At 34.2% G+C, this 11,477-nt stretch overlaps 1 protein-coding gene across 1 annotated transcript; it reads left to right on the top strand.

Annotated features, from left to right (window-relative positions):
• The first annotated feature begins 8,108 nt into the window (after positions 1 to 8,108).
• On the top strand, positions 8,109 to 10,797 carry LOC131607057 (uncharacterized). Its single transcript, XM_058879105.1, has 5 exons — positions 8,109 to 8,587; positions 8,662 to 8,940; positions 9,024 to 9,309; positions 9,815 to 9,931; positions 10,294 to 10,797. The coding sequence occupies exons 1-5, from the start codon at positions 8,321 to 8,323 to the stop codon at positions 10,407 to 10,409; spliced, it is 1,065 nt and encodes a 354-aa protein (XP_058735088.1). The 5' UTR covers positions 8,109 to 8,320; the 3' UTR covers positions 10,410 to 10,797.
• Positions 10,798 to 11,477: the final 680 nt, after the last annotated feature.

Genomic DNA, 11,477 nt, shown 5'->3' with positions numbered 1-11,477 from the left:
GTATCCTTATATTTTTAATTTTATTTTCTATTTTTATTTTAGTTTCTTTGATAAATTAATTAAAAATAGTTAAAAACTTCCAAAAATTCCACAAAAAATATTTTAAACTTCTAAAATAATATATTATTTTATGAAACAAAAATATTTTATTTTTCTTCAAAATTTCAATATTTTTCATAATTAATTAGTATGTATTTGTATATTTGCTTATTAATTATTTTAATTAGTCAAAAAATCATAAAAAAAATTGTTCTTTGTGTTAAATATTGTTCATATATCATAAACTAATTTTGTACATATTTAGGATAATTTTCTCTTTAAGTTTTAATTATTTGTGTAATTATTTGCATAATTATGTTTTGATTAACTTAAAATATCCAAAAACAAATTTCAAAAATTCCAAAAAAATTAGTTTTGTTCTAAAATCAATTAACAAACATTTTGTACATATTTTTAAACTTATTTGCTAGGTTTAATCATATTTCCATCTTTTCTTTATTTTAAATTAATTAATAATGCATTAATTATATTTAAAATAAATCACAAAAATACAAAAATATGCCTTTTATTTCTTGCAATTTAAAATTCCTAGATAAATGTATAGGATGTCAAATTCATGTAAATAGGCTAGTTTACATTTCCCGCACAATCGATGTAATAGCGTAGATTTACTTTCTGCACTTTACATTTCCGCATTTTAATTTCCAGCACCCATATAAACTGCGTGTATGTCAAAGATAAAACTGAACCGTCAGATCACTAACTTCAAAGATAAATATCTGAATTCAATCACAATCACATTTGCACCTCCTAGGGTAACCCCTTTTCACTCTTTTCAAAATCAAAGTTACATTTCTACTGTTTCGAGTACAAAATCGAACCTTTTGTTTATATCCGACGAATGGATAGATTTTTAAAGGGAACAAGGATAAAGACCTCCTAACTCAGGGTAGACCTCCTAGTTTGCTTGCTCAAAATCAAAACAAACAAAATTCTCATACACTGTTGTTTTTTTAAAACGAATTTTCCAAAAGACAATATTTTGTATACATCCAAACACGGATCATTACAAAATTAACGATCTTTTCAAAACATCTTTCGAAAGATAAACAAGCATTTGTATATATCCGCACAAGGATCATTACAAATTCTATTTGCAAAGGTATTTCAAAAACACAGGTAAAGCATTCCGAATCAATTGAAAAGTAAAGCAAATGAGCTAAGCAAACTAAAGAGCCCATGGATAACCATGGATACAAAGGGTGCTAACACCTTCCCTTTGTATAACCTACCCCCTTACCCAGAATCTCTCAAAGGTCTTTTTTCTGTTTCTTTTATAAACCTTTCCTTCATTGGATAAAATAAAAGGTCGGTGGCGACTCTGTAAACTTTTTCAAAAGTGACGCGAAAGCGTCCGATCGACAAAAAAGAGTCAGTTCACGTATCCCACCCACGGAGGGGTATGGCCCGAAAGGACGGTCCACACACATCATTGAAGTCGACACCTTCTTTTTGAGTGAAACCCCTTGAAACCAACCTTGCCTTATATCTTTTCGACGTCACTCCTTTAATTCCTTCCTTAACTTTGAAAATTCATTTACAGCTGACTAACCTTGCCCCAGCAGGTTTCTTGATCATTTCCCATGTGTGATTATCATAAAGAGATTTCATCTTATCATTCACGGCCTTCAGCCATTTAGTCTTATTTCGACTCCATATAACTTCCTTATAGTCTCTAGGTTCTTCGTCTAGAATATCACTTGCAGAGATTAAGGCATAAGCTATAAGATCTGCATACCCAAGTCTCTGAGGTGGCTTGATGACTCTTCTCGACCTATCTCTTGATAATCGATATTCATCAACAGTTTCATCAACTTACTCAGTATCTTCTGCTTCTTATTCGACTTCTTCTGGAATATGCAATTCAACATCAACTTGCTCCACCTCAACAGGAGTCTCTACTAGTTCCAGCTCTTCTGCCATTCGACCATCATCATCATCAGTTTTCTTGAAAGCCATCTCAGCTTCATTTAAAACTACTTCTAGAATGGTGATACACCTCCTGTGACCTGGCTCTAGGCACCATAGCCTATAAGCTTTGACTCCTTCAGGGTATCCCATGAACATACATTTAAGAGCTCTGGGTTCGACCTTGCATTGCCTAATGTGAGCATAGGCTACGCAGCCAAATACTCTCAGTTTGTCGAGATCTAGTGGATGTCCTGACCAAACTTCCTCAGGTGTCTTCATATCTAACGCTTTAGAAGGACATCTGTTTATCAGATATGTTGCTGTCAAAACAACCTCAGCCCAAAACACTTTCTTTAATCCAGCACTAGTCAACATGCATCTGAATCTCTCCAAAATAGTTCGATTAAAACTTTCAGCCAAACCATTTTGCTATGGAGTACCTGCAGTAGTTCTATGCCTTGCAATACCAGAGGTAGTTCAAAAACTGTCGAACGCCTCATTGCAAAATTCAAGGCCATTATCGGTTCTCAACCTCTTGACCTTTCTGACAGTCTCATTTTCGATCAGAGTCTTCCAACTTTTAAAATTCTCAAAAGTTTCATCCTTAGTCTTCTGGATGAATACCCATAACTTCCTGGAATAATCATCAACTATGGATAGAAAATACCTTGCTCTTGAATGTGATGGACACCTTGCAGACCCCCATAGATCAGCATGGATGTAATTAAGGGATCCATGTGTTCTTTGTTTGCCTTTGTTAACTTCACTCTACAAGATTTTCCAAGTACACAGGGTTCACAAAACTTCGGCTTTTCAACTTTGTCTCCACCAAGCAGATTTTATTTCCCTAATTCAACCAGACCCCTTTCACTGACATGCCCCAATCTCATGTGTCAGATTTCTATCTTCGACAAAGGTTTCGTGGATGCAACATTTGTCGAACCGCTTACAACTTCAGCCTCAATGGTATACAAGCCTTGTTTCTTCACGCCTCTCAAGACTTCCTTCGACCCCTTCATGACTCTTAGGATACTTTTCTCTCCTTGGAAAACATATCCTTTCTTGTTAAATTCACCAAGAGAAAGCAGATTTCTCTTCAAATCAGGAACATACCTGACCTCAGTCAACAACTTTATTGACTCATCATGGAGCTTGAATCTCACAGATCCAACAACTTTATGTTGTTGTTGTTTTGTTGATAAATGTTGTGACTGTTGTTGTATGTTGTTGTTGGTAAATATTTCTTAGAAGATCCAATTAAGTTTATTATATCTTATGTAGATTACTTGTTTCACTAATCCCTCACTGTACATGCATTCATTTAAATTGATTTAGAAAATAATAATATGAAAATTAAGTCATATTTGAAAACCAAATTAGATCAATCAATCTTTTTCGAATTGCATGCTTCCCGTGATCCATCTATCACTCTTTAACACATAGAACTTGGTTCAATGTCCCAAATTCTTCAACGCTAGGGTTCATTCTCTTTTATTTTATATTTCAAAACATCAAATTTGTTGAGAAATTTCGATTCATCATCATCACTTTCATAATAATAATAATAATCATCATCTATTAAAATAATAATGATGATAGTGATGATAATGACTCTGAATTAGTTAACATATTAGTACTTTGCAAAATAAACTAGAACAGAATGAAGCGTTACTTTGAAGAATTTGGGGCATTGAACCTTGTTCTACGTGTTAAAGAGCAAGATATGAATTACGAGATGCATGCAATTCGAAAAAAATGGTTCATTTAAGTTATTTTTAAAAAATAATTTAATTTTTCATATTATTATCTTTTACATATATTTAGTGAGGTGTAGAAAAAAACAAGTATTTCACATATTTTATAATAAACTCAACTATACATACCACAACAATTATCTTTTGTAACTGAAGTGAAATGTTAATTTTATTCTAAATAAAATTGTTGTTGTTGGGTTTCGAACCCATGGCCCAAATATATATCACAACGGTTGTTTAAGATAACCGTTGTGATAGGTAGCGTGCTACCTAGTTTATCACCAGGTCACACGCCCGTGGTGGAAACCAACATACATACAATCACATGCTACCTATAAAAGGACGTACTATCATCCATATATGTATATAACAACCGTTGTCATATGTATTTTTTGTAGTAGTGTTAAAGCGGTATAGCAGCAAGCAACAAAATTTTTGGAAATATTTATCTGGGAAATTATCGTGTCCACAAAGATTAGTGATATCGAATTGCCATTCAACAGTTTCCGCAGTTATGATTTTGGATTGAATTGTTTAAATAATAAAAAAGAAAAGTAAATATCAACACAAAAAGAATTTATTTTTTTAGAAAGAAGAGACTTATCAGGCATTGCATATAATCTACTTCTCATAAACTTAAACTTATCGACCATTTATAATCAACCTACAATACTCGTCAATGTCATCACGTATCAACCAAAATACTGTATCATCTCAGTGACAATCTCTCAACCAACCTCAACAACACAGAAGACAACTGTGTCATTTGCATCCACGATATCTCAGTCGACACAAACAACATAGATGCATTAAGCACATATACCCCGAATGAATGTCAGCTCTAAATCTATCTCTAAAATCCAGAAACTAACAGATAATCATCCTAGATAAGGATTCAAGAAGTTTATCTCTACAACTACCCAAATCTCAAGCACAAAGCAAAAATCTAAGACAACAATCAACAAAGATTTGTAAAGAAAATTTTATATAATGCCATGGGCGACAAATATACATGAGTTTAAAGTAAAATCATATATAAAACCCAACTAAGAGAAATACATAGAGAGAAAGAGAGATAAAACCACAAATCTATCGGTTTGTCAGCGCCGGTTGATGAGCAATTCACCTCTGAATCACCGAATGCAAGACACAAAGTTGTTATCTAAGCTAATCCTAATGAAAAATGAGGTTGATGAAGTTGGGAGAACAAAAATCACACCCAAACAACATAACCCTAACAAATAGGGGTGTTCGCGGTGCGGTTTGGGCGGTTTTGACGAAAAAAATCATCCGAACCGCAAGAGAAAAAATCGTGCGGTTTGGTTTGATTCGGTTGGCTTTTAAAAAAAATCCGAACCAAACCAAACCAAACTAATGCGGTTTGGTTTGGTTCAGTTTTTTACAAATATTTTATTGAGCCATTTATATACATATAGATGACAACATAACTTTGTATTTACACATTCATACACTATCAAATAACAACAAAACTCGTCATATTTTGACAACAACTTTCTATTTAATAGGTAAAAATTAAATTAGACAAAAGTGGAATAATAAACATAAAATAATAGTATAAAACAATATAAAAATTATTAGAATGAAACAAAAAAATAGAAGAGACAAGAGATTAGTGAAGGTGAAAAAGAAAGAAACAAAAGAGTTGAGAGATTAGAGAAGAATATGTGCGATAAAAACGAAACCGAAATAGGAAACATTTGTATAAAAATGAGAAGGTGAAAAAGAAAGAATATAAGAGAGTAGAGATTATAGAAAAATAGGGAAGATGTATGTGGCAAAGAAGGCGCAATAATGCTATTAGAGATTTGAGAAGATCGGGACTAAAATCATATGTGTAAGGATGAGAAAATTGTTCGTAATCATAAGGCTAAGGTGTAATAGATTTAAGTTTGGGTTGGATATGAGTTAAGTAAAAGTTATGTGGTAACATAATGCGGTTTCATTCGGTTTGGTTCGGTTTACAAAATACAAACCGCAAACCGAACCGAACCGTGCAGTTTTGTTAAAAGATGACCGAAACTAATCCGAACCAAATGCGGTTTTTTGCGGTTTCGGTTTAGTTTGGTTCGGTTTGCGGTTTTCTATTGGGTTGGTTTGGTTTTGAGCACCCCTACTAACAAATGAAATGAAATTGAAATATATACAAAAATGATGTCCCGACGCGTTCGCCCGGCAAACGCCTTTATTCTTGCCACACAGCCTACGCCACATCAACAAGTGGGCAAAAATATCTTCTTTCGCCCGGCAAATGGGAAGCTTCACCCAGCGACTCCTTATTCTTCCGCCTGGTGAACAAGAGGCGGACCAAGGCAGAAGCAAAACCAATTATTTTCCACGCTCGCCCAACGAAGGAATTGCTTCGCCGAGCGACTCACACCAGAAGCAGCTGGCTCGCGCGGCGAACCACACCAGCCTGCACTTCTTTATTTCTTCAAATGGCTTCTCCTTTATTGATCCAAGATTGCATCCTTGAAGCTTTATTACTCAATGCTCCATACATGCTCAAATACCTACAAAATGAATGAAAAACTATTAGTCAATACATAAAAGAATCATAAACTCGATTAAACACAAAGTATACGTATTTATGTAATATACACTAAAACTCGTCTAAATTGAGGAAAAAGAGAAGATAAGTGCCGCAAAAGTATACACAAAAATAACTACAATTTGGCACTTATCAAGTACTAACATCTTGATCGTTCCTCCGACCACCACCTCCTCATCTCATCCTAAGTGATCTCAAACTTGAACATAAGATTTAAACTCCTAGCAACATTTTGAGCCTTACGATCATCCATGAGATTCTTTACAAGGATAAGAATAATCTTTGAAATTTTACCAGAGGTAAACCCAAAACCAACCTACCTTATTTATATCCTAGTGGGGGAAGACTTATTATTTCCACAATCAACTACCCCTACTTCAAATTTGAGATCATCGTTACTTATTTATGCAACACTAAAATTTTTAATGAGGTTATATAAAACCTAAGTTTCCTAGGAGTGAAACACGCAAAGAAGATTGAAAGCTAAAGAAATGAATGGAGGAAGCAGAAGAAAATATTTTAAGTAACACAAGTAGCCGAGAACTTGAGTGAAAATGGAAGAGAAGCTCTAGGAGGATGATGTGAAACATAGAAATTACAACAAGTTCCAAATAAAGCACAAATAAACTCTCTTTGATGATACACAAAATGAAGAAGTTAAAATACAAAAATGAAACTCATGTTCCACTTTTATAGGCACGAAGAGCGCCAAGTTCAACGACCATGATTCAACAAAAGATCAATGAGCACATCCAATAGCTCAAATGAAATCTCGAACACACAACTGCACTTGAGTGCAGTCGAGCACACCTATATGTGTTGCCTCCAAACCTTATGCATGTGGGTGCATGTGAAGGTCTATTTCTAGATGTTCTCAAAGCCAACCACCATTACTCAGCGCCCCAACAAAGCTTTCTTTCCTCGAGACAAGTCATCAATAGATGAAGATCTCTGAACAATACTTATTCTCTTACCGATCTCACTGATTCATACTTTAACACTCTTCACTTTAAAATTGATAGCCAGGACTTGGAGGACAACGTTTCTGGGCTGGCCAAAGGCCAATTAAGTCCAGTGAAAGTGCTCTACTCACTAACGTACCAGTGTCCTTCACTTCTTGACATCACACATGAGCACGACTTCCTCCCTCATCTCGATCGTTGATCACATCCAACGAATGACCGTATTCCACGTTGGAGAAATTGAGAATCGTTCTACCCATCTCCTCTATATAAATGTTATCTTGAGTCACACTTAAGTATTCTTTCAGTCGTACTTGCAATAGTTTATCTTTTTTTATACTAACTTAAATGTTAGAGTATTAATCTTTTGCAAGTAACATATATATTCATCAAAAAATCATAACCATCGTACCGAAAGTTTCTACGCGGTGGTATCTCAAACCTTTCATATATTTCTGATTCCTAAAAGAAATAACAATATAATCTTAAAATTAAGTTATAAAAAAGGGAAATGATTGAACAACAACTAATTGAGTAAACAGTATATATCCAATAAAAGTGTAGGATATTTTAATTTTTTTTCTTTCTATTAGACTCAACAACCATTGATAATTTTTAACTTATTAACTAATATTTGATCCACCCTTTAACAATCACATCTTATTTTCATGAAAAATGTTAACATGTGCTTATCTCCTAAAGACCACCAAGTCCCTAATGACACATTAAAAATTAAATGAAAATTTTTTTCCTTAAAAATTGTAAATTAATATACGCGTAAGAGCGCAAATCTTGCCTTATATATCCCTGAATCCCGCAAGAAAATTCTCGAGCTTAAACTTTAGGCTGTCTTAATTTGTCAGTGCATAAATTAATTTCTTGATCTTCTAACAACTCTCACCTATAAATAAAAGTAGTCTCTCGCAGTTACTTACTCAAGGGAGTTATATCAACCTAAAATAAAGCATTAGTTGAGGGGACACACCTGTTTCCCTTATCTAAGTAACACTCATTAAACCTTCTCCCTACCTTACCTATTCGATCATTACCATTCATTCTTTATCATGGCTGTTGACCTACACACTAGTGCCACTCATGACTCATCGTTTCCTTATGATTCGGACTTTACTCACTCCAACAACTTCAACTTTAACGGTTCAGATTCAAATCCACACTTCCTTATTTCTCGCCAAATTAGATCCCATACATCTACAACAACAACAACAACACCTTCACTCCCTCGTGAACTAACCCAACATCATATGGAGATGTCTCTTCAACAAAACCATAAACTCGGTTCCTCGTGCATTGCTTCCGACGATTTAGATTCGGTATAGTACTTACTAGTTTTTTTTTTCTTTTTCTTTTCACTTTTCTGTGATCTAATATTTGTTTCTTTTTTCAGTTGAAGCCATTGGAAACATCATGCTGTTGGTCTCAACAATCATCTCTTTGGTCACCGTTGTACTCAAACCAAACTAGTCCTGAAGGTTCTTTGTCTCCTAATGAACCTGCAAGCGTCCATGACTCTGATTGCTACGACATGGTTAAGATGCTTGAGAAAATGAATCTCGAAGAAAATGGAAATTCTAAATTCAAATCTCATTCACAAGAATCACAACACCATGTTGGAGTCGGTTCATCACATGAATACATCCTCAACGAACAAATACGAGCTAATCAAGTATAGAAAATTTACAACACAACCAACAATGTTTGTTAATGTTTGTTCATGTTTAATGAATTTTCTTGTGCTGTTATGTGTAGTTGTCTCGACTCAGGCAAGAACAGATTCTGTCTTTGAAGCAAAAACTCATGGCGTATAGAGAAAACCATAGTTATGCATCACCGCCTCAGTTTCAAAAGAACGGTAAAGAGGTTGATGTTGGATTTGAGATGGCTCGGTCCGGTTCACTGAACCGGCGCACCGGTTCTGAGAAGCTTCCGCATTTTCAGGAAGCTACCGGTTCAAGAGGCCCATCATGTGGGACAGGTGTTTTCCTGCCACGTGGCGGAGTCAGTACTATGTTTCAGTCACAGAGTAAAAGACCAGGTAATTGGCATAAAATTTATTTTATAATTTTTTTAATTCAAAATTAAATTGTGTTATTATTTTTTTCAAAACCAAACATATACTTAAATTTTAAGATTTTGGTGTTGGTTTAACTGTAATGTTTACTTTACTATAGTTGTTTGTTAGGTTGTAGTTGAGGTAGTTAGATACTGATAAGGAATATCAACCTTACAATAAAGTCTAATATATGCGGATTAGTTTTAATTTTTCAACTCTATAGTGATTTATTGTTGTGACCGACGTTGCATGTGGATGTATTATTCTAGATATTTATTTTCATGAAATATTCTTCATAGTTTGAACCATGGAGTCTTCTCTGATCTTATCCATGTGCACATGTTTGATGCCCTCGATTGTTTCTTTTTATTAAAGTAGGACATCTATTATAAAGATACTTTCTGTACCAGATGTGACCAATTTTTCGGATTCTCCTAAACAATTACACATTGTACTGAAACTTAATGTTTGCATGTGATTTGGTCAGGTAAAGGTTGTTCAACTGTTCTTATACCTGAGAGAGTAGTACAAGCCTTGCAACTTCACTTTGAACAAATTGCTGCCACGTCTGGACCTAAACCACGTGCCATCCCTCCCCTGCATGGTAATTTCTTGTAGAATTTTTTTATTTTCTAAATCTTTTATTTCACTTTGTGACCGACTAATTCAAAGAGATGATTTTCACTAGACGTATAACAGAATTTGAATCTGAAATGTTAAAATGAACACTCTCATGACCCAAGTCACTAGACGTAGTACTAGGGTTTGTAGAGTTTTTTATTAGAGTCAATTTTATACTATTGTTTTTTCTATGTTATTTTCAATGCTATTATTTGTTATTTTTCAAGTTTACTTTGACTTCTTGTCTTTCAAGAAATTGGTGCAATTCCTATAAAAGTTAAAAATACCAAGTGGCAACAACATGCTAGATGTCACAGTTACTGACTAGAAAATTACAAATTGCAGATGTTTTAGTGAGTACTAATAGGGATGGCATGTATTCCCTACAGAAACGCCAATCACGGAAGAAACCAACACAAGTTCAGAATGAGATGATTCTGCCACGAGAGTGGACCTACTGAAGCACAAGTAGCTGGCACTGTACTAGAGCTATATTTGTAGCTATTTTTCATTTAGTTTTATGAAAATATTCATACTAGTATAATGCTTTGTTAGTGGTTTCTGCCAATTCAAGCAGAATAAAGAAATAAAGAAAATCTGGTTGATCAGAAGAATAAAGAGAATCAATCCCTAGGTTGCTAAGTTCTACTTGGTTGCTTTAGATTCATTGGATTAATATTTGGGGAATTATTTTGGATGTAAGATTGTATCATATGAGTAGATAGCAAAGACTCTGGTTGAGAATATATTAGTTGCTTTGTATTTTGATTCTGCCTAAATACGTGTAAGAGAGAATATAATGACCGAGGATGGATCATGGATCATAGTATAGAATAAATTATCAATTTTTTTTTCAACAGGGAGTAGTGTCAAGGAGGCTTGATCTTTTCGTATATTTTAAAAGTAATATAATACACAAACTAGACACAATTTTTATTAAAAATAAAATTAATTAGAAGATCACGACATATTGCACCGTCTATAAAATAATGAAAGGCATGTTCAGAATAATAATGTAAAGTACAGCGTGGTTCTAAGGTATATTTGCAGTTTTGAAAGACAAAGATTTAGAAAACTTCAGGATTATATATAAATAGTCATAGTTTATATCATTAATTGTACAATACAATTCAATTAAATAGTATAATTCTAATTTTCTTATTACTCTCTCTTTCTCTCCTCACTGAAAGTGCCTCACGCACTAACAAATTAGTATCCAGAGTTTTCGGTTATTGTTCTTGATCGTGTTTTCAAGAACTTCACACAAGTTGTCGTGTTTCCAGGGAACGTAAGTCAATCGCTGCAAAGATGAATGGTACTAATGACATTCTGAATTCTCTTTCAATGTTTGACGGCAAGAAATGGATCCGATGAAGAAAATAGATGCAATCTCTGTTTGACTTTCATGAAACCCTAGAAGTGGTTACCGACGACGTTCCTGCACTGGCTGTATGTCCAGAAATTTGGATCAGATCGGTACTTGAAGAAATGTAGGTCAAAGTAAAGAAACCTCTTGTGTTGCAAATCGA

This window comes from Vicia villosa, linkage group LG5, assembly GCF_029867415.1.
Source record: "Vicia villosa cultivar HV-30 ecotype Madison, WI linkage group LG5, Vvil1.0, whole genome shotgun sequence".
In the NCBI taxonomy this organism is placed as follows: Eukaryota; Viridiplantae; Streptophyta; class Magnoliopsida; order Fabales; family Fabaceae; genus Vicia; species Vicia villosa.
Note: the sequence above shows the minus strand (reverse complement) of the source record. Positions and strands in the feature narration are given on the sequence as shown.